Below are 25,139 nucleotides of genomic sequence, written 5' to 3' on the forward strand. Positions count from 1 at the left end.
CATTGGGAAAAACGCAGCAATTTTCGTACCATTTTCTGCCGTAAAAAAAACAGAAAATGGTGCGTTTTTGCCGCAGCGGAAAGCCTTTGACTTTCAACAGAATTGCTGCAGACATTTTCTGCAGCAATTCCGTTGTGTGTGGACAAACCCGAATGCAGTCAGCCCCTCTAGCATTCTTCATTTAACTCTAGGTTGTGGATTTGGAGCTCTGTATCAGGAAATATGGAGCTCCGATCGCTATAGAGATAAGTTAGGAAGTTAAGGAACTTTAGATCTAAAAACAACAATATTATAAACATTATACAATCATTTTAAGAGCTGGTTGGATTTACTTTGCTATGACGGTCTAATAATCTAGAGTATGATCAGGTATCCATCAATTCCCATGAATGCCGGATTAAACATTTTTACAATAGCTTCAAGGTACAACTCTGTTAATGGTAATTTTTATGTCCACCCAATAATCTGGAACGATTGATGATCCGGCATCAACTATGTTCCCTGAATTATACGAGTAAGGCTTTGTTCACATCTGCGTTGGGATCCCGTTCTGACGTTCCGTCGGAGGTTTCCGTCCGAACGGGACCCTGAACAGACACAAACTGACACGAACGGAAACCAGAGTTTTCCGTTTCCATCACCATTGATTTCAATGGTGACGGATCCGGTCCCCATGGTTTCCGTCTGTGTCCGTTTGTGTCTGTTCAGGGTCCCGTTCTGACGGAAACCTCCGACGGAACGTCAGAACGGGATCCCAACGCAGATGTGAACGAAGCCTAACATTGTATCATTGGTTTAATTTAGGAGTTGAAATTTAGAACATTTATACACTTGTTTTTGCTTTAATCTTATTTCGATCATATTTCCAGCGTACAACCGTCACCTTTTGCAATTTTTAAATAAATGTTTTTATTTTTTATCGGAGTCCATTACGCCTATTAGACGGATCCCACGCAGCGCCCTAATTGCCTGATATTTGCTTCTATCCTCATTTTTGGCTGCTGCAATTAACTGCAATTCAATACAGACGATGATAATCAGAGCAGTCGGGTCAAGTCACCCACGTATTCACCACTCATGATAAATGTCCAATATATTGACTCTCATTAACAGACCAGAGAGGTTCATGTTTTATTAAGGAACAGATGTTGGAAATAACAAAAGGTCTATTTGCATTGACATCACACGCTGAAAAATGGACATCTTAACCCCTTGGATGTAGGAAATAAAACACGAAATGAAATGAAATGTAATAACCCAAAGTCAGAGGGGTATTCTTGACATGGGCCAGAAGGGGGGGGGGGTAGCAGTTTTTCCTTCTGACCCTAAGTAAGGCCTTTTGCACACGGCCGAACCCATAATCACGGTTCGCAATTGCGGGTATGACCGGCCACTGACGGCCGCGTGCAGCCGTTCGCATTTTAAGTCCGTGCTCCCATCAAAGTATAGGAGCACGGACCGTAAAAAGCAAAAGTACACTTCTAGGGCACGGACACCTTCCCGTAAATGAATGGCAAGGTCGACGTGGACAAGTGAATGAGTCTGTAATTGCGAATCGTATTTGCGGTCCGCAATTACAGATGACTTTTACGGACATGTGCATGCGACCTAAATATGCGTTTTTGATCCGTCTTCCTCTGTCAAACGGTTAGAAACTCTATTCAGTTATTTTGTTATTTCTGGGAAATCTGGGTGTCATCCAAGTAGTCAACCATTACAGCTTTCAAATGTGTTGTTGCCCAAGTTTCCCATCCTTCAAACTGCAGGGTTAGGAGTAGCGAAACTGTAGGTATATGTAACACAATTGGTTGGACAAAGATAAGTATATAACTACTATAATACTGATCCTATGTACAAGAATATAACTACTATAATACTGCTTCCTATATACAAGAATATAACTACTATAATACTGCCCCCTATATACAAGAATATAACTACTATAATACTGCCCCTATGTACAAGAATATAACTACTATAATACCGCCCCTATATACAAGAATATAACTACTATAATACTGCTCCCATATACAAGAATATAACTACTATAATACTGCTCCCTATATACAAGAATATAACTACTATAATACTGCCTCCTATATACAAGAATATAACTACTATAATACTGCCCCTATATACAAGAATATAACTACTATAATACTGCCCCCTATGTACAAGAATATAATTACTATAATACTGCACCATATATACAAGAATATAATTACTATAATACTGCCCCCTATATACAAGAATATAACTACTATAATACTGTCTATATGTACAAGAATATAACTACTATAATACTGCCCCCTATATACAAGAATATAACTACTATAATACTGCCCCTTATATACAAGAATATAACTACTATAATACTGCCCCTATGTACAAGAATATAACTACTATAATACTGCCCCTATATACAAGAATATAACTACTATATACTGCCCGCTATATACAGGAATGTAACTACTATAATACTGCCCCTATATAGAAGAATATAACTACTATAATACTGCCTCCTATATACAAGAATATAACTACTATAATACTGCTCCCATATACAAGAATATAACTACTATAATACTGCTCCCTATATACAAGAATATAACTACTATAATACTGCCTCCTATATACAAGAATATAACTACTATAATACTGCCCCTATATACAAGAATATAACTACTATAATACTGCCCCCTATGTACAAGAATATAATTACTATAATACTGCACCATATATACAAGAATATAATTACTATAATACTGCCCCCTATATACAAGAATATAACTACTATAATACTGTCTATATGTACAAGAATATAACTACTATAATACTGCCCCCTATATACAAGAATATAACTACTATAATACTGCCCCCTATATACAAGAATATAACTACTATAATACTGCCCCTATGTACAAGAATATAACTACTATAATAATACTGCCCCTATATACAAGAATATAACTACTATATACTGCCCGCTATATACAGGAATGTAACTACTATAATACTGCCCCTATATACAAGAATATAACTACTATAATACTGCCTCCTATATACAAGAATATATCTACTATAATACTGCCTCCTATATACAAGAATATAACTACTATAATACTGCTCCTATATACAAGAATATATCTACTATAATACTGCCTCCTATATACAAGAATATAATTACTATAATACTGCTCCTATATACAATAATATATCTACTATAATATTGCCTCCTATATACAAGAATATAACTACTATAATACTGTCTATATGTACAAGAATATAACTACTATAATACTGCCCCCTATATACAAGAATATAACTACTATAATACTGCCCCCTATATACAAGAATATAACTACTATAATACTGCCCCTATGTACAAGAATATAACTACTATAATACTGCCCCTATATACAAGAATATAACTACTATATACTGCCCGCTATATACAGGAATGTAACTACTATAATACTGCCCCTATATACAAGAATATAACTACTATAATACTGCCTCCTATATACAAGAATATATCTACTATAATACTGCCTCCTATATACAAGAATATAACTACTATAATACTGCTCCTATATACAAGAATATAACTACTATAATACTGCCCCCTATATACAAGAATATAACTACTATAATACTGCCTCCTATATACAAGAATATAACTACTATAATACTGCTCCTATATACAAGAATATATCTACTATAATACTGCCTCCTATATACAAGAATATAACTACTATAATACTGCTCCTATATACAATAATATATCTACTATAATATTGCCTCCTATATACAAGAATATAACTACTATAATACTGCTCCTATATACAAGAATATAACTACTATAATACTGCTCCCTATATACAAGAATATAACTACTATAATACTGCCTCCTATATACAAGAATATAACTACTATAATACTGCTCCTATATACAAGAATATATCTACTATAATACTGCCTCCTATATACAAGAATATAACTACTATAATACTGCTCCTATATACAATAATATATCTACTATAATATTGCCTCCTATATACAAAAATATAACTCCTATAATACTGCCCCCTATATACAAGAATATAACTCCTATAATACTGCCCCCTATATACAAGAATATAACTACTATAATATTGCTCCTATATACAAGAATATATCTACTATAATACTCCCTCCTATATACAAGAATATAACTACTATAATACTGCTCCTATATACAAGAATATATCTACTATAATATTGCCTCCTATATACAAGAATATAACTACTATAATACTGCCCCCTATGTACAAAAATATAACTACTATAATACTGCTCCTATATACAAGAATATAACTACTATAATACTGCTCCTATATACAAGAATATAACTACTATAATACTGCCCCCTATATACAAGAATATAACTACTATAATACTGCCCCTATGTACAAGAATATAACTACTATAATACTGCCCCTATATACAAGAATATAACTACTATAATACTGCCCCTATATACAAGAATATAACTACTATAAGGCTGGGTTCACACGACCACATTAACGTCCGTAATGGACGGACGTATTTCGGCCGGAAGTCCCGGACCGAACACACTGCAGGGAGCCGGGCTCCTAGGATCATACTTATGTACGATGCTAGGAGTCCCTGCCTCTCCGTGGAACTACTGTCCCGTACTGAAAACATGTTTTCAGTACGGGACAGTTGTCCTGCAGAGAGGCAGGGACTCCTAGCATCGTACATAACTATGATGCTAGGAGCCCGGCTCCCTGCACGGAGTTCGGTCCGGGACTTCCGGCCGAAATACGTCCGTCCATTACAGACGTTAATGTGGTCGTGTGAACCCAGCCTAATACTGCCCCCTATACACAAGAATGTAACTACTATAATACTGCCCACTTATGAACATGGACCTGTCGGGAGATCTTTATATAAGGCCGGGGGTTTACTCTTTAACTTCAGACCTGGACTCTGTATAGACAGAAATGTGCAGGATTTCTTCTTGTTCTAGAATTTAACAAGCAATAAACAAATTGACAGCTCTACGTGGCCGGGCACCTGTGCAAAGAAAGATTCCGCTGAGTTGGGAAAATTCTGATTTGTGAGCGTTTTTTAGGCCAACCATTTGTTTTGTAAATTAAATCCTTCAGAGCTAAACCGGCCAAGAGGAGAAAAGTTCAGAGCATTGAAAACATGGGCACAAGTTCAATAATTTGGCCCAAGGAGCAGCGAAGCGCGCTGTAGTACTGTGAACGAGACATTAATAAAGTGCTGAGCGTCTCATCCGGTGACACGTCCTGCAGGGTTCACCTGTCAGCGGCGGCTCCTTCATACAGAAAAAAAGATGAAGGAAATTCTAATTAAGGAAATATTAACAGGAGATCTTCTTTATTGAAGTTTTCCGTGATATTGTCAAAGTTAAAGCAAAAAACGAGATTTGACCGCAATATGTGAATAGGACCCGACCTCACGAGCCGTTCTCCACAGACCCGAGACCTGCATCTATCAGCCATCTGCGGCAGATCCATATGTCTATGGGCTTGTCCACACGTACGGAATTGCTGCGTATTTTCCGTCTGTAATTGCGCAGCGGAATAGAGTAGAAGCAAAGTGGAAAAGCTCTGTGCCTAAATTCACCTGAGGTGCGTAATTCGATTTCTGCAACACGTCGATCATTGCTGCGGAAAGTGGACTGATTTCATGCGGTTTTTTTTCCCCATAGAAATCAATGAGGAACAAGAATTCCACAGCAAACTACAAAGTGTTGCGGAATTAGCTGCGGAATTTCTTACAGGAGGTGGAAATGACATCACAGGAAGACGAAATATCACCATATATAGCCCTTGAAAAACCGCAGCAAAAAATCGGCACTATTTTCTGCATTCTATATGAAATTCTGCAGTAATTTTCAAATTTTCTGCAGTAAAAAAAACCCGCATGAAATGGTGCAGATTTTCCACAGCAGATTTTCTGCTAAATGATGAATAATTTCTTCGGAAATTTTGTGCAGCAATTCCGTTACATGGGGACAAGCCCAAAGGCTACCTGCACTCTCTGGGGAACTTGGTGCAGAAATTCCACATAAAAACCGCAGGTAAAATCCGCACCTATCAGGTTTTTACATTTTGATGCGGAAATAGGTGCAATTTTATGCTGTGGATTTTGGTGCATTTTTGTTTTGTTTTTTTAAACTAGTCAGATACAATTCGCAAGCCGAAACGCAAGATAAATTGACATGCTGCGGATTTTAAAATACGCACCGCAGGTCAATTTATATGCAGAGAAAATTCTGCAAGGTTTAGATGAGATTACTTGAGATCTCATTTAATTTGCTGGTCCTGTATTACGCTATGGATTTGCCCCACGAAAATCCGCACGTAATACGCATCGTGTGCATTTGGCCTAAGATGGGAACAAGTCAGGACTAGTCCTCAGCTTCTTGAAATAAATAAGCATTTCCTACATTCACTGACAGCAAGCAGAGATCTTAAAATGGAGATGTACTTCGTAAAATTACAGAGTTCTGTTAAAAAAATAGAACGCGAGGATTGCACCAAATTTATTATGTGTTTTGGTATGACAGTTGCGAGAAGAGTTGCTAGAAACCGGCGCAGGTTTATCGTAAACCGCACTGGGGGAAATATAAACAGATTTACGCCATAGGTGCACTAAAATTTGCAACTTTTTATTTTTCTCACAACAGTCCGAAAACGGCACGGGAAATGATTGATACATTTATCAAAGCTTACGCCAGAAACGGGCGCATGTTATGGCGCAAATCTACAGCTGCTCATAACGGGCGTAGATTTAATTCCTTTCGCACGGACAGTAAAAGATGCGGAAAATATATCAAAAGGTGCGGACCTTAATATATTTGGCACATTTTCTGCCGCCGTATATCAGTTTAAGAATGGCGTTTGACACGCCATTCTTAATATATTTACACCACTTTTTTTCGGCACAAATTCGTCAACTACGAGGAATGGGTCTAACACGCCTAGCTCGGGCGCCATATTTAATTTGTAACACGCACCATTTTCTGGTGCGGTTTGCACCCTGCGACACTGTGGATAAATCATCTCTAACGTAAATTAGAAAGCGCAGAACTCTTCATTAGGGTATATTCAGACGGTGCGGTGAAGTCGCTTTTTTTTTTTTTTTTTTTTTTTTATTAAAGCGCTGCAAATTCGATGCATTGTGACAGTTTTGTGGTAATCGCAAAATAGAAAAAAAAAACAAATGAAAAAAAAAAAAACAATACTCGACCTCTAGGGTTTATTCGCACATTCGGGTAATTTCTTGTTTTTTGTTGCGATTTTTGAAAAGCTCCGAACAAAACATTGCAGCAATTCTGCAGCAAAAACGTCATTGTGAATCCATCCTTACACGCGGATTATGTGTGAGGGCGCGACTGGGCGGCAGCTACTACGGCTTTAGCTACGCTCCTGATATGCCGGCCGCTGCCGTTTTTCGAGTTCCGTTATTATTTACATCTCTATAGGTCACTACTATAATCTAACCTTGGGTCTCCGTCCTGCCGTCTGCTTGCTGTGTGCAGGGGATCCCGGGGGAGGGGCGTCATCATTCTCAGGTGAGCACACCTGAGTAACTCCTGCCCAGGCTGTGAGACACGGCAGCCAAAACCAGGACTGGATCCATAATGGAGTCGTCTATGGGGTTCAGTTACCAAAACTGTCTAAAGCCTTGTTCACATACTGCGGATTTGCTGCGGGTTTTGCATGCATTTTTAAGCCAAAACCAGATTGGGATCCAGGAGAGGAGACACTTTAAGGCCCAGGTCACACTGAGTTTTTTGGCGCTAATTTTGACGCGGAAACATGATCGTAAAAAGAAAGCTGTGTGCCGTATCTTGGAGCAGTTTCCGCCTCTGCACCTGCATTGAAATCAAGGGCAGGAAGAACAAAAATTGCGCAGCTCGTTTAAATCCTTTTTTTGGCGCGTTTTTTGCATTTGGTATATTAAAAAAAAAAAAAACAGCAAAAGTGTCATAAAAAAAAGTGTGGAAAAATGCAGAGGCAGATTTTTTTCTGCCTGACAAAACAACTTTGCGTGAACTGACCCCAAGGCCCTGTTCACACCCGCCGCGGATTCCGCCGCAAAATTCCACATCCCATTAATTTCAATGGAAGTCGGACGCTTCTTTTTCCTGCCAGCTGATTTCAGACGCAGGCGATTTTCAGTTGGATCCAAATACAGACTGGTGTGGAGTTTGTGTGGCCACCGTAGAGATTAGCCATGTCCATGAGCCCTTAGAGATCGTTCACACATGCAGCAGAATACAGTAGCAGCGTAGAGGATGAGATTTAACTAATCTCATCCAAACGCTGCGTAAAAATTCCGTTCAGTAATTGACCTGCGGAGCGTAATTTTCGGACCGCAGCATGTCAATTCCTGCTGCGGAAGGTGGACAGAATTGCTGCGTTTTTCAGAGGAGACGTCTCTATCTCCTAAGGCCTTATTTACACGAGCGTATTTCACGTCCGTCATAAGCGGGTGAAAATCATGCGCGTCGCACGGACCTATGCAAGTCATAACGCAGACACGCACCAAACACTGATGACTCACGGAACTGCAACGCGCGCAAAGCGCTGCATTTTTTACGTGCGCCAAACGCACACGCTCGTGTAAATAAGGCCTAACATTGTGAAAAACGCAGCAAAGTACGCGCCATTTTCTGCCGTAAAAAACTCATAAAATGGTGCATTTTTGCCGCAGCGGAATGTCTGCTATTTTCAACGGATTTGCTGCAGAAATTCCGTTGTGTATGGACAAACCCTTAGTGTATGTTCACATGGCCTATTTTCAACCGTTTTTCAAGCCGTAAATATCCCAAAAAACGGCTGAAAAAGCAGAACGCCTACATTTACCCATTGATTTTGATAGGAAAGACAGCGCTTTGTTCCCAACGGGCGCTAGAAAAAAAAGCCTCGTAAAAAGAAGCGCATGTCACTTCTTGAGCCATAAAAAACGCCGCAAAAAACGCTTGATGCTTAAAAAACGGCTGAAAAACGGCTCAAGAAGTGACATGCAATTGCTTTTTTATGGGGCGTTTTTTTACGCTGCATTTTTACAAACAGCCACGTAACAAAACAAAAAAAACCCTGTGGAAATGAAACGCCATTTTTCCCATTGAAATCAATGGGCAGATGTTTGGAGGCGTTCAGCCTCCGTATTTTTTGCCGTTTTTCGGGGCGTTCACGGCCCGAAAAACGTCTGAAAATAAGCCGTGTGAACATACCCTCAGGCCTAACTCCAGTTCTCATAAACAGCGGGAGGTCAGGGTGTTGCGCCAATAATAAGGACCTATAGGCATTCCATGTAGTGAACAGGATTTTTCCGCAGCCCGCCCTGTCCATCGTGGTTACAGCCGGCACTGAAATTGTGATGACCAGTGATTAATCGCCATTTCTAGGAATACATATATGTTCACCGGCTCAACCATGACTGTGCCTGTGGATAGTTGGGTGATGACCTATAGAATGTATATATATATTTTACCCTCCATAAATTTCAGCACCATGACAATCGTTGATCTTCCTCGTTCGGTTGGCCGGAGCAGCGCTCGCAGGGGAATCATACGTGTAAAATAGTTTGTAGGTAGTGGATGACCTGCGGATTATGAGATGCGAAAATCTCAGGGATTTAGGATGAAGACGTCTGCAGGGAGATTTACAGCCTTTGTGGCTCCAGAAAATGATGAGAAAATCCAGGCCCTGGGGCAGTGGCCAAGTCTATCTGCACCCAAGTAAGCTGCGTCTCCTGCCAACCCCTTGGCGCTGCACAGCCCTGCGGGCAGCCGCTCTGTATAGTATCAAATATCCTCCTTAATGCTAAATAATTTTTTTTACATTTCTGTATTAAAATTAATTCAACCCATTTAACCATTTAAAAAAAACATTTTAAATTGTCCCTATACATATGTCCAATTATGGCATATAGATGGGGGTGGTCCCAGCTCTGGACCCCCTGCTGCTCTTACTCTGTGGGTCCTTAATATAAGGCCAGAATCACATAAATGATGAAGACATCCGAGTTGCACCCGTGCGGGCTCCGTTTTCCCGGATCCCCATATAGTCTATGGAGGGATCCGAGAAAACGGAAGAAAATAGGACGTGTTCTATTTTTAAACTGACCCTTCACATGGTCCGTGGAAACAACGGCCATGTGAACGGCCCCATTGAAATACATGCGTCCGTGTGACGGACGTCGTTTTAAGGGGTGTCACATGGACGTATACTACAGTCGCCTGAATTCGGCCTAATTCTGCATAGTGAGCAACCTCTACTGCTGATGGGCTGAAAGGGCTCAGGACCCTTCATATACCGCAGCACCCCCTATAGCTACGCTCTTAGGCTGAGTTCACACATTGCGGATTTGTCGCAGATTTTGTTGCGGTTTTGACGCGGATCTCACCCTTTTGCATTGCAAAGTGTAAAATCTGCGCTAAAAATCGGCGTCAAATCCGCGACGTGTGAACTCAGCCTTAGGGTCTGTGTAGTGACGGAGACACTTTTCTGTCAAGTCTTGTAATATTATTAATTATATCCATTTCTGGAAAAATGTACACTCGGCTTTACACTCCTGAATGGCAAAACAGCTTAGATACACGGTGATACACAAGTAAAGGATGTTTCCCTGAAAATCTAACGAGATGTCCCATTCAGTTGTCTGGAAAAGCTGGGTGACAACCCCTGTACGAATTGAAATGGTGGCCATATTGGTTGCCACCCAACTTTCCCAGACACAGATATAACTATGCTAGGCATGAAAAATAAAGTCCCATGCCCACAACCGCATTGGTTTTGCGGTGCGCAAATCCACGGGTCCGTAGCGATACATTGGACCGCATATAACACTTGTTGTGTCATCCAGACTCACGGATCCACAATAAATTACCAGTATTGGTGAATCCGCAATTGCGGACTGTAAAATGACTTGTCCTAGGTTTTGCGGCCCCCGCGCCGATCCGTGTAAATCAAATCAAAAGAATGGGTCCGCAATTTATCTAAAAAAATTGTATAAATTGCGGCTGCAAAAATACGGTCATGTGCATGAGGCCTAAAAAGTATAAAGAGTATAAAAAGGATTCACACAGGAAGACAACTAGTGATATTTTTTATTTTAGGGGTATATATTCACCCAAATATAAAATATTTCGAATCCAGAGAGAAAAATCTTTGATCTGTTCCCGTTTTCAGACACGGACTAAAAATACGCCAGTGTAACCGCGCCAATGTATACAGAATTTTACATTTAGTGAGAGCTATTCCTAAAGTGTCCTGTAGATGGCGCTGCTGCGCTCCTCGATAACCTGATGACCGATTCTATGAAATATCACTGATCCACTTGCTTGGCCATTATACTTTAATTTTGTCTTTGGATTCGGCTGAATGAACTCCATGTCACACGAAAACCATCGCACTACGCCAGCGACAAGGCGATGGACGCAAAACAGTGAACATGAAGCTTTATCTGCTCGCACACCTCACTGGCACAACATCAAAGAGGAGTAACACCACCCAGGCCGTGTATATACCCCGATGTAATGAGACGTCAGGGTCAATTGTAAAAATAATGGGGTCTGGTCTGGCGTTTAAAAGGGGTATATTGGGTGTATTGAGCACAACCGACTATACCTTTGCTATAGGGGCCCCTGGAAAGAGGGAGCGCAGACCAGGATGGCGGAATCCCTAATTTTAATGGGTGATAGGAAACTGTGCAGGGACTCTCTCTCTATAGTTCCTACAAACAAGGGTCATGGAAAGGAGATGGGAGCAAACAACCCCAAATCCTCCTGTACTAGGTGGTTAGAGGGTGTTGTAGTGTTAACAAGCACCAGAAAGAGGATCTATTTTAATCTTTACTATGGAGCCACCTCGCCTCTATATGCATCCCTCTGTGTGTCTCATAACATGCTTGTTGACGGTCTCTAAAAGAAATAAGCTGAATTATAAATGCAGCTCTGGAGCATAATATAGACTGTAATTCAGGATCAGTACAAGATAAGTAATGTAATGTATGTACACAGTGATTCCACCAGCAGAATAGTGAGTGCAGCTCCGGAGTATAATACAGACTATAACTCTGGATCAGTACAGGATAAGTAATGTAATGTAGGTACAAAGTGACTCCACCAGCAGAATAGTGAGTGCGGCTCTGGAGTATAGTACAGGATGTAACTCAACATCAGTACAGGATAAGTAATGTAATGTATGTACACAGTGACTCCACCAGCAGAATAGCGAGTGCAGCTCTGGAGTATAATACAGGATGTAACTCAGCATCAGTACAGGATAAGTAATGTAATGTATGTACACAGTGACTCCACCAGCAGAATAGTGAGTGCAGCTCTGGAGTATAATACAGGATATAACTCAGGATCAGTACAAGATAAGTAATGTAATGTATGTACACAGTGACTCCACCAGCAGAATAGGGAGTGCAGCTCTGGAGTATAATACAGGATGTAACTCAGGATCAGTACAGGATAAGTAATGTAATGTATATACACAGTGAGGGTATGTGCACACACACTAATTACGTCCGTATTTGACGGACGTATTTCGGCCGCAAGTCCCGGACCGAACACAGTGCAGGGAGCCGGGCTCCTAGCATCATACTTATGTACGATGCTAGGAGTCTCTGCCTCGCTGCAGGACAACTGTCCCGTACTGTAATCATGTTTTCAGTACGTGACAGTGGTCCTGCAGCGAGGCAGGGACTCCTAGCATCGTACATAAGTATGATGCTAGGAGCCCGGGCTCCCTGCAGTGTGTTCGGTCCGGGACTTGCGGCCGAAATACGTCCGTCAATTACGGACGTAATTAGTGTGTGTGCACATACCCTGACTCCACCAGCAGAATAGTGAGTGCAGCTCTGGAGTATAGTACAGGATGTAACTCAGGATCAGTACAGGATAAGTAATGTAATGTATGTACACAGTAACTCCACCAGCAGAATAGTGAGTGCAGCTCTGGAGTATAATACAGGATATAACTCAGGATCAGTACAGGATAAGTAATGTAATGTATGTACACGGTGATTCCACCAGCAGAATAGTGAGTGCAGCTCTGGAGTATAGTACAGGATGTAATTTAGGATCAGTACAGGATAAGTAATGTAATGTATGTACACAGTGACTCCACCGGCAGAATAGTGAGTTCAGCTGTGGAGTATAATACAGGATGTAACTCAGGATCAGTACAGGATAAGTAATGTAATGTATGTACACAGTCACTCCACCAGCAGAATAGTGAGTGCAGCTCTGGAGTATAATACAGGATATAACTCAGGATCAGTACAGGATAAGTAATGTAATGTATGTACACGGTGATTCCACCAGCAGAATAGTGAGTGCAGCTCTGGAGTATAGTACAGGATGTAATTTAGGATCAGTACAGGATAAGTAATGTAATGTATGTTACCAGTGATTCCACCAGCAGAATAGTGAGTGCAGCTCTGGAGTATAGTACAGGATGTAATTTAGGATCAGTACAGGATAAGTAATGTACTGTATGTATACAGTGACTCCACCAGCAGAATAGTGAGGACAGCTCTGGAGTATAATACAGGATGTAACTCAGGATCAGTACAGGATAAGTAATGTAATGTATGTACACAGTGACTCCACCGGCAGAATAGTGAGTTCAGCTGTGGAGTATAATACAGGATGTAACTCAGGATCAGTACAGGATAAGTAATGTAATGTATGTACACAGTCACTCCACCAGCAGAATAGTGAGTGCAGCTCTGGAGTATAATACAGGATGTAACTCAGCATCAGTACAGGATAAGTAATGTATGTCCACAATGACGGAACTCTTTCTGTAGATTATTTCTATAGATAAGCTGTAAAATAATGGCTGTAGGTGAACATACTTTTCAATATCATAGAATATTCTAGAATTTCATGGAATAAAAAGTTACAATAAAACCTTTCCTTATAGTATAGGAATAAGTAATGACCTCCCGCAGGACAGTAGCTGTTGCCACGAGGTGCGAATCTAAGTTTGTCTGCCTGAGAGATTGGCTGCGGAACGCAGGCAGTGAAACGCTGAGTGGAACGAGCGCACAGACTTTTATTAATGGGAACATTACTTTCACGGAGCTGCTCCTTGTAAGCTCTTCATCTGAATCACAGACATAAAATCACTTACTGGATTCTTCCACCTTCTTACAATTGCTGCTTCTTATTTTTATGCTACATCTCACGGAAGGAACGTTAATTGTTTTTACAGTGACATGTTCTTGGTGATGGAGCAGACTGTAGTGTAGTTAAGGTTGTTACATGTCACTAATGGTATGCGCCCTGGAATCTGAGACAGACCCCAGGCTGCAACTACAAGTCTCAGCATTTCTACCTAAGCAGCTATACCAGTGCTGGTAGGGATATTAAAGGGATTTCATGTACAGCTTATCCCTTATATAATTAAACATTCTGCAATTTTCCTTTGTGCTTTATTACAGGAATATTTTCAAGATTTCTGCTTGCTGACAGTGAATGGAAACATTCGTGCTTACATCTATACGCTTAAAGTCTGTATATGCAATTTTCTAAAATACTTTGTGCTTTATTGCAGCAATATACTCAAGATCTCTGTTTGCTGTCAGTGAATGGAACCATTAGTGTTTACATCTATAGGCTTAAAGCCTGTACAGTCTGATACTTCGCACAGCTGAGGGTTTGCTGCAATGGCCACAGCTGTTTTTGTGAGCCAGAAATATGCTCAGGCAGTTGTCACTTCCCTTCCCCTACTCCACTTGGCAACTCATATGATACGATTATGTTAAAGCAAAGTTTTATTCATACAGAATCGGTCTGGGGGTTATTGGGCCCGCTAGAGGAAATAGACCTTTGTGGTCCTATTATTTTAGGGGTCCATTATTACTCAGCAGGGGGCGACAATGAGCACAGTAACAAACTCCTCCCATAAAAAACAGAACATGAAATGTGTCCTCCATTCTAATGCATGATGGGAGTTGTCTGCAGAACTAAAATACAGATATTTAGAAAAAAACTATTTGTGAAATAATCTAGACCATGTCATACAGAAATGTTTAATGCGTCATTGATGTTAAAATCCATTGCGACAAGACTGGCCCTTTAAATCATTGATTGTGTTGCATTTGAAGCCATAATCCCCCAGATTACTGTATAATAGGCTGCACCTAGCAGCCCGCTATCCTAGAATCCAAATGCATGTATAATTTCTTTATCTATTCTGCAAGCGGCAGATTATTCCAGCAGGGGATTGGTTCCTTTTAATTTTCTAAATCGGATCTGATGCCACCTGTAATGGTACAAATAACAAGTTGTAAAGTCCTTTCTCTTGCATTCTCTACCCAGCAGGGCCACACATCCCCCGCTTGGATTTTATTACTAGCTGTTTCGCTAGCTGTAAAATGTCTGCGGTTGTCTATGAGGAGACACAATAACACTAGAAGGTGCTGGATCCCTGTGTCCCAGTTAAATGGAACAGGCAGAATACACAGCACGTCCCTTATTCTTCCTTTTACTGCCATTTAAGTCCTAGATATTTCTCTTGCATAGAATAGAAATTCTGGAACAATTGGAAAACCTTTCTGTGTATTCTTAAAGGGCATGGCCACCTTTTGGATACCATATAACAATTTATGTATAGATTTATTCAACAAAAAGGGTGGAGTCAATTTGTAAATACTTATCCTGTACTGATCCTGAGTTACATCCTGTATTATACTCCAGAGCTGCACTCACTATTCTGCTGGTGGAGTCACTGTGTACATACATTACATTACTTATCCTGTACTGATCCTGAGTTATATCCTGTATTATACTCCAGAGCTGCACTCACTATTCTGCTGGTGGAGTCACTGTGGACATACATTATATTACTTATCCTGTACTGATCCTGAGTTACATCCTGTATTATACTCAGAGCTGCACTCACTATTCTGCTGGTGGAGTCACTGTGTACATACATTACATTACTTATCCTGTACTGATCCTGAGTTACATCCTGTATTATACTCAGAGCTGCACTCACTATTCTGCTGGTGGAGTTACTGTGTACATACATTACATTACTTATCCTGTACTGATCCTGAGATACATCCTGTATTATACTCCAGAGCTGCACTCACTAGTCTGCTGGTGGAGTCACTGTGTACATACATTACATTACCTAACCTGTTCTGATCCTGAGTTACAGCCTGTATTATACTCCAGAGCTGCACTCACTATTCTGCTGGTGGAGTCACTGTGTACATATATTACATTACTTATCCTGTACTGATCCTGAGTTACATCCTGTATTATGCTCCAGAGCTGCACTCACTAGTCTGCTGGTGGAGTCACTGTGTACATACATTACATTACTTATCCTGTGCTGATCCTGAATTACATTGTGTATTATGCTCCAGAGCTGCACTCACTATTCTGCTGGTGGAGTCACTGTGTACATACATTACATTACTTATCCTGTACTGATGCTGAGTTATATCCTGTATTATACCCCAGAGCTGCACTCACTATTCTGCTGGTGGAGTCACTGTGTACACACATTACTTATCCTGTACTGATCATGAGTTATATCCTGTATTATACTCCAGAGCTGCACTCACTATTCTGCTGGTGGAATCACCGTGTACATACATTACATTACTTATCCTGTACTGATGCGGAGTTACATCCTGCATTATACTCCAGAGCTGCACTCACTATTCTGCTGGTGTACTCCCTGTGTACATACATTACATTACTTATCCTGTACTGATCCTGAGTTATATCCTGTATTACACTCCAGAGCTGCACTCACTATTCTGCTGGTGGAGTCACTATGTACATACATTACATTACTTATCCTGTACTGATCCTGAGTTACATCCTGTATTATACTCCAGAGCTGCACTCACTATTCTGCTGGTGGAGTTACTGTGTACATACATTACATTACTTATCTTGTACTGATCCTGAGTTATATCCTGTATTATACTCCAGATCTGCACTCACTATTCTGCCGGTGGAGTCACTGTGTACATACATTACATTACTTATTCTGTACTGATCCTGAGTTACATCCTGTATTATACTCCAGAGCTGCACTCACTATTCTGCAGGTGGAGTCACTGTGGACATACATTACATTACTTATCCTGTACTGATGCTGAGTTACAGCCTGTATTATACTCCAGAGCTGCACTCACTATTCTGCTGGTGGAGTCACTGTGTACATACATTACATTACTTATCCTGTACTGATCCTGAGTTACATCCTGTATTATACTCCAGAGCTGCACTCACTATTCTGCAGGTGGAGTCACTGTGGACATACATTACATTACTTATCCTGTACTGATGCTGAGTTACAGCCTGTATTATACTCCAGAGCTGCACTCACTATTCTGCTGGAAGAGTCACTATGTACATACATTACATTACTTATCCTGTACTGATCCTGAGTTACATCCTGTATTATACTCCAGAGCTGCACTCACTATTCTGCTGGTGGAGTCACTGTGTACACACATTAAGTTACTTATCCTGTCTGATAGTCTGGCCTTTGCAGGGTATCAATAAAAAGCAGAGAACGGGGTGAGCAGCAGCAGCAGCAGCTTAAAAAAGGAAGCAACAGACAAGTCTTGGGGTTGGACCAGGGAGTGTTTCCATATAACATGATATCCAGCTGCAGCAGTAATGACGTTATCGGATTATCGGACTTGTATAATATAATCATACAGTTTGCATCGCTTCTGTCATATAATCAAGAATGAATCATTTTGTAGTACAAGAAGCCGGAGGTCCCAGAATGTGTCCTGTATTCTTGTAATAAATTGATGAAGGAGTCTTGGTAGATTGGATCGATAAAAGTGAAATCCAGAGACCGTTGAACTGGCGGCAGATCAGCGGCGGAGCTTTCCTGCAGTAAGAACTAAACAGATTATTACTTAATCACTTGCAGAATGTCTTTATCTCCTCTGCCCCTGAGCACCGGAGCTGATGGATACAACAAGGAAAATATTTTGTGCCAAGAAAACGGCGATTCTCCCCTTTGCCTGCTTTATCGTGCAACGCTTTGAGTGTTTTCGTAATCTGTTTACACGGAACGCGTCTCAAGAGCTCCCACGCGCACCGTTAGTCGTCGATTTAATATTACCAACAAACACAGCATCTGGAAGGAGATGACTTGAGTCACATCTGGAGTCGTTAATGTACAGTAATGACCGCGTCTTAATGAACGCTTCATGCCATGCAAGGGGCGCAATGCAGGACTGTAAATCTACGTCACTAAGGTACACCCAGCCGGGTAGACTGCTGCATGGGTATACGTTTTTTTAAAGGGTTGCACAAGATTAGATAAACATTGTTGATTTTTTTCTAAAAACAGTGCTACACTTTTCCACAGGTTGTGTGTGGTATTACATTCACTTTATTGAAGCGGAGATGCAATACCAAGCAAAACCCATGGACAGGAGTGGCGCTGTTCCTGGAAGAGAGCAGCCATGTTTTTCTAATCTCATACAGCCCCTTTAAGCCAGTAAAACTAAATACATTGGCAAATAGAGCCCTAACCGGTGTAATGGTTTGCTCCACCCTTGAAGGACTTTTCCACAATAAAACATCTAAGGATATGTCTTCTAAAGTGTATCGGCAAGTGTGATATGGAAAAGGAAAGGTTGTGATTATCAGAGACCCTTCTCTGTCCCGTCCATTCCTTGGCCTTTTGGTGCTTTGCTTTCCCCCATCCATTGCCTGCCCTCCTTCTGCTGCCCCTCACCCTTGAGGCTCCTTTAAGAGTTAAGGGGGTATCCCTCCCCTCAGCTGATGAGCCCTATAGTAGCTGCTACCCTGCTAGTTACACTCATACTTCTTACAATGGCTCAACGGTTTCTGGTCTGTTAAGAGTTTCCATTATCAAGGGGCCCTAGGTAACCAGAGAACCTTAAAGGACATCTCTTCCCAAACAATAAAACTTGTTCCTTGTTCTTCATACATTGTTCTGAACAGTATTTCACCTTTCAGAGCAACCATTTGTGCTTCAGAGCTGCTCTTCTGAAAGGAGAAGCATAAAATTACCAGTAACTGCAGCCATATTGGAGGTTATGGAGAAATGTCTTTGGTCACCCGGTCACCCAGCATACTATACACAAACCCTTCCTGCTCTCGCCTCCTTCTTCCCCTTCTCTACAAAAGTCAATCTTGTGTATATTACTCCAATAGTAAAGTCCCTGTGTCTTCTGTTCGTACTTGGATTAGTACAGAAAAGGAAGGCACTTCTACAATGAAGAAGGGAAACTGACATGACAGCCCACTAGAGGGAGCTATGGAGGTTATTGCATACTGTGTTATTATTGAGTCCAATGTATTAACAGTATACAGTAAGTTGGGGGCCTAAAAACAAAACTGGTAATAGGTGGGACATTCACTTTAAGGCGCAGCATCTCAAGAAACTTTCAACTAATAGAAATTTGCTTTATGTAAGGCCCGCCCCCGAGGTGCCTCTTCCATGAATTCGTATCCTCCCAGATAATTCCCAAACCCTACCAGAGATCTTAAACCCACGCTATTGATTTTTCCAAAAGCTTATACTAGTCCTGATACAACGTACAAAACAAGTAGAAGCAGGTTCCTGCGATGGAGACGGACGCATTTTTTGGAGACCGCCATAAATTACCTCCCAATACAGACAAATACAAATAACCATGTCCCAGTCTTCAGGCCCATTTGATACAATCAAATTGAAATGCAAATTGAAGAAGGTAAAAAATATAATTGTTTGTGAAGTTGACTCCTCTATCGGGAATATAATCTGCCGGCTTCACAATGATTTAATACGGGAAGAGCTAAAAAGAATTGGGATTCTTTAACCCTTTACTCGCTATGTAACGTGCACTGTGCTGTGTGAAGAAATCAGATTAACCCTTGGTGCTGCTATGGACATTGATCAGATGACAGAACAGCACAATCCATCATTGTACATATGTTTATGAATATACACCGTAAAATATCAATAATCTGTCATGCTCTGGAATATGGAGGACGTGTTGAGGTCTGTTGGATCGGAAGTTTAGTTGAATGATTCTTGTATGATAAAGAAAGGGTCTTCAGTATTCAATATCAATAAAAAATAGCTGCAACACTTGCCCCAACCTGATGGTGGCGCTGTTTGTAGTGATAATGTATAAAATAAATATCTTTTTTTATTTTATTTGGCTCATATATTTTTTATATATATTTGGGTACATCTCTCTGTTTTAAAACAGGATCACGGCCCACCAGTCAACAAAGAGGGGCCCTTAGATTTATCTTTGGGACCCATTATGCAAAATCGGATTTTATAATCTGGTCTCCTGGCACCTACCATATTGACAGCGAGGTCCCTGGAAACCTGCAGGACAAAGACACCTCTGGGAAGATCCTTCAACACAATTTCCTCCATTGAAACAAACTCCGGAATTGCAGGCCGCTGAAAAAAAAAAAAAGCAGAATCAAATTTTTGATCTTCCATTTTTTTCTTCATTATGATCATATAAACTCTATAACGGGTCTCTGAAGGAACTGAGGCCATAACTGGAAATAATGAAGTCTATTCCACTGCACCTTTATAATAGATCTGGAAGAGGAAGATAAGCGGCCACTAGATATATCTGGCACCACTTATCTTTGTGGAAAATTCCTTTTGGACAGATTTAAAACCAACCAGAGGAAACATCAGTGGAAGAACAGTGAGTTCAGAGGAGACACCAGTGGACGATCGGTGGGTTCCCACATACAGTATATTGTCAGCAGGACCTGTTGAAATTAATGGGAGAATGCTCCCCTGCCCTGGGTGAGGTATTTTCCGCATTTAAATAAAGCTTAATCATTCTATAATGAAAAGTTATACAATTTTCAAATATACTTTATATTTCAGTTATTCATAATTTTCAAGATCTCCGCTTTCTTCAGTGAATGGAAACAGTCCGTAGCCTTCAAAGCTGTCCTGATGATCTCCTACATAAACAGGTGCTGGGCTTGTTACGGTGTATCTGAGCTCCCTAGTGCACCGGTGTAAATAGGATATTATCATATGGGACCCGGGAGAAAAAAAAAGTGTGGCATGTTTTATTGGATGGAGGGACCATATGGCGGCACATTCAGTGCCTTAGGGTCTGTAATATGGATCTGTAGGGATGCTGCTTTATACAGATGGATCTCAAGTCAATAATTATAATAATCCTTTAAATATTCATACATTCATTTAGCAAGACTTCATAACGGAACAGGGGGCGGGGCTGTGACAACTTCATATTCATGTTATGGGGGACTTATGAACACTTAGATTATGATTAAGATAAGATTATGTGGTTCTAGATTTCACATATAATTGATATGAGTTTCATCATGTGGTTCTGCAGGTCTGGTAGTTACAGGATATTTGGAGGGCTGTGCAGACCCCACGGATCCTTCCTGCAGTGTACCTAACAAATCCTCTCCATCATCTGGCAGTCAAGTCAATGCCCGGGAGACAGCTTGCAGAATCTATTAGTCTGCCTAATCCCCAGGACGTATCTTCTTGCATTAGGACAATGGATGCTGTGTGCTGTTCCGTTCACAGGCTGCCAGGATTACCACTGGACACTTCCATTATTCGGTTTTATTTTTGTTTTCTAATTGAAACTCAATCACGTAGGTTTCAATTTATTTTTTGCAGTCCCCGCATTGTGAGGAACAAAGAAATAAGTACACGCACGAAAATCCCGTCCATATACAATTGCTGAACATCTCATTCCAAAAAATTGGCAGCTAATATGGAGTCGTCGTCGCCCCCCCCCCCCTCCCCTCGGCCTCCACAGACTGTGAAGATGATCGTGGGGATAGGCATATAGGTGTCTGATGGGTTAAGCTCACTATTCCCAATGCCAAGTGTCAGCTGGAATGAGATAAAGCCAACATCATTAAAGTATTGAGAACATGTTTCTACCGCCTGGGAGTCTGATGATGGATCCAAGAATGGTGGATGCCAGGAGAACACTTCCTGCCCGAATGGGCAATGGTAACGTATGGTATAGGAGGAATGATGGTCAACGGCACTTCTTCATAGTTTGGGCCCCAAGACTGCCAGGTCATTGCTGTAGAGAACCTGTTTACCACAACCCAATAATGTTGGCTTTACCTCCCTCCAGCTGACACTTGGTATTAGGCAAGGTCAGGCTTTAGTGGCAGCTCGGCTATGGAAACCCAATGCAGGTGTACCACTTGGCCTGTTTTAAGGACTTGTGTGGCCCCTACTTTGCTACTGAGCTATTCTACCACCTAGATGTTTCTACCTCACAATAAAGAAGACCTGGGCCAGCTGAAGCAGGGCAGAAAGTTGACATCCTGACTTACTGGAAAGGCGGCCCCTATGGCACTTTGGATGTCAAGAGTCCTCGACCCTCCTGAGCCACTTAGAAGAGTCACAGTGTCCCTCCATGAAGCAGGTACAGGGGCAGCTGAAGCATCTGGACTGTGGTAGGAACCCACTAGACAGCACCTCATATCTCAGCTTCCTGGACACTTGTGACCGTGACATGGGGGAGGAGGGATATAGGAGTTAACTGAAGAAGCACAATTCCAAAAAACGCATTTAACTCATTAGTACCTGATTTTATACTGACTTCGCTGAGTTTGTCATTTGGCACAACTCATGGTGAAGTCATGAGTCAAGAAACACGCCAATGACAAATTTTGCTCTGCTACATCTGTATGTGTCCACATGTGGTGGAATTGTGTGCTTGATAGCGCTACGTTACTAAACTATGAAGACAGAGTCTATGCAGTGAACTGGATCCAGGCCGGCGGGTGGTGGGGGAGCGCTACGACTCTGAAAATACCTCCACAATCCATATTCTTCCACCTAGTCACCCCTGTTTTAACTTTGACACGTAATAAACTGTCTGGCTCTTGTCTCACAGCCGGCTCGGATACGGAACATGCCTTCTACATTGACTATTTCCATACCTGATGCAAGCCGTCACTTGGGGTAATTTAACAAATGGATGCACAAATTAAATTGCAGATGTCTGGCTTATGTCTGATCCTGTGCACATCTCGCAGTTCATAAAGAAGCTGAGCTCTGCGATTTAATATCAGGGGCAGCCTGACGACAAGATAACGGAAAGAGAAAAAAAATCGACATCAGGTGGAAACGCCATTTATGTAAACTTTAATTTGGGATGTTGAATTCATCTTATAGACGTATCCCCATTACAGACATTATGGCATAGCCACATGATATGCCAGAAAAATCTGAAGACACGGGACCCACTTCTGAGACCCGCACCTATGCGGAGAACGGCAGCCTGGTGAGCCTGGCTATCCGGTTCTATGGGAGTTAAGGAAAGACTTGATCCTGCTTACATGGCCGTTTCCATATCTAGAGAAATAAAGTAATGTAGCGAGCCGCGCATATTTCCATGGATACCGCGGCCAGGCTGGACGGGGGTTGACGGATCGCCATTATCGACATAGGTGTGGACCTCCATATATCAGACATTTATAATATATCCCGTAATGTGAATACCCCTTTAACGTGCTATAAATCTGACAAATTGGAGGTCCAGTAGCCGAGAATGATCCGATCCCAGCCCTGACCCTCAGTGAAGAGGGAGCCACATTCATGATAGCAGAATAGTGTTCATGGGGACAGATATTTTTCTGGACTTCTTGTCAATGAACACAACACTACAGTCCGTCTGTAATGGCCGATAACACAGAACAATAATGTTGACTATCCCTCCTCTGGCGCCGAATAATGACCGTCCAATGATATCATCGGGAGACCTGTCAATCACGTTCCTAGACCAGTTCTCTTCTTGACAGTGTCGGCATGTCTAAGGCAACTGGAGTCGACCAATGATGTCCTCTTCAACAAATTATTTTACCTAGCTTAATTTAGGTATTTTTTGTCTGAGGGTCAGTGTATGCTCCCGACTCCTTGGTTGTACTTTGGTCCTCACGTCAACTCCATCCCTTGGTCTCCGATTCCAGTCTATCTAATTGTCATCTGCTCCAGTCCCTGGATATGTCCTTGACTACGTCTCTGGATCATCCTTTGGTCAGTCTACGGAGCTGTTTTCAGGAGAAAACAGCTCCGTAATTTCAGACGTAATAGCATGTACTCGCGTTTTTCGCCGCGTCTTTTACGGACGTAATTTGGAGCTGTTCTTCATTGAAGTCAATGAAAAACGGCTCCAATTACGTCCCAAGAAGTGTCCTGCACTTCTTTTGACGAGGCTGTAATTTTACGCGCCGTCTTTTGACAGCGACGCGTAAAATGACAGGTCGTCGGCACAGAACATCGGCAAACCCATTGCAAGTAATGGGCAGATGTTTGCCGACGTATTGGAGCCGTTTTTTCAGACGTAATTCGAGGCGTAAAATGCCTCCATTACGTCTGAAAATAGGTCGTGTGAACCCAGCCTTAGGGTATGTTCACACGCTTAGCAAAAAACATCTTAAAGTACGGAGCTGTTTTCAAGGGAAAACAGCTCCTGAATTTCAAAAGTTTTTTAAGCAACTCGCGTTTTTCGCTGCGTTTTTTACGGCCGTACTTGGAGCTGTTTTTCTATAACATGACATGTACTTCTTTTTTGCGGCAGTTTTTTTTACGTGGCTGCTTTGAAAAACGGTTGCGTAAAAATACGGCCCGTCGGAACAGAACTCAGTTTTTCCCATTGCAATCAATGGGCAGATGTTTGGAGCCGTTCTGCTTCCAATTTTTCAGCCGTTTTCAGCCTGAAAAACGTCCGAAAATAAGCCGTGTGAACATACCTTAAGTTTTAAGGTTATGTTCTGGTGTCCAGGAACCACCACTGATCGGAGACCACTCTGGGTACCACCACCTGCGAATAGCCTGCATGAAAGTCTAGACCTCCTAACTGGGATTAGAGGAGATAACATGGGATACATTAAGGTGGCCATACACAATAGACAAGAGTTCATGAAAGTGGAGGATTTTGACCATGACGAACGATCTTCGGTTACAAAATTAAACTAACAATCGTTACAGCCAATCGATGGCCGACATTAATCTTCTGGGGAAAAAAATGGTCGGCCGTTTTGGACATTTACATCCGAGTATCGAAAGGAGCTGAAT

At 41.4% G+C, this 25,139-nt stretch overlaps 1 protein-coding gene across 1 annotated transcript in view; it reads right to left on the minus strand.

Annotated features, from left to right (window-relative positions):
- The window catches only part of MEGF6 (multiple EGF like domains 6), a 224,544-nt gene that overhangs the window by 143,711 nt on the left and 55,694 nt on the right, over positions 1-25,139 (minus strand). The window contains exon 4 of the mRNA XM_075839401.1: positions 20,382-20,486. Coding sequence (XP_075695516.1) covers positions 20,382-20,486 — 105 coding nt within the window. The remainder of the gene's footprint in view (positions 1-20,381; positions 20,487-25,139) is intronic.

This window comes from Rhinoderma darwinii, chromosome 10 (assembly GCF_050947455.1).
Source record: "Rhinoderma darwinii isolate aRhiDar2 chromosome 10, aRhiDar2.hap1, whole genome shotgun sequence".
Taxonomy (NCBI): Eukaryota; Metazoa; Chordata; class Amphibia; order Anura; family Rhinodermatidae; genus Rhinoderma; species Rhinoderma darwinii.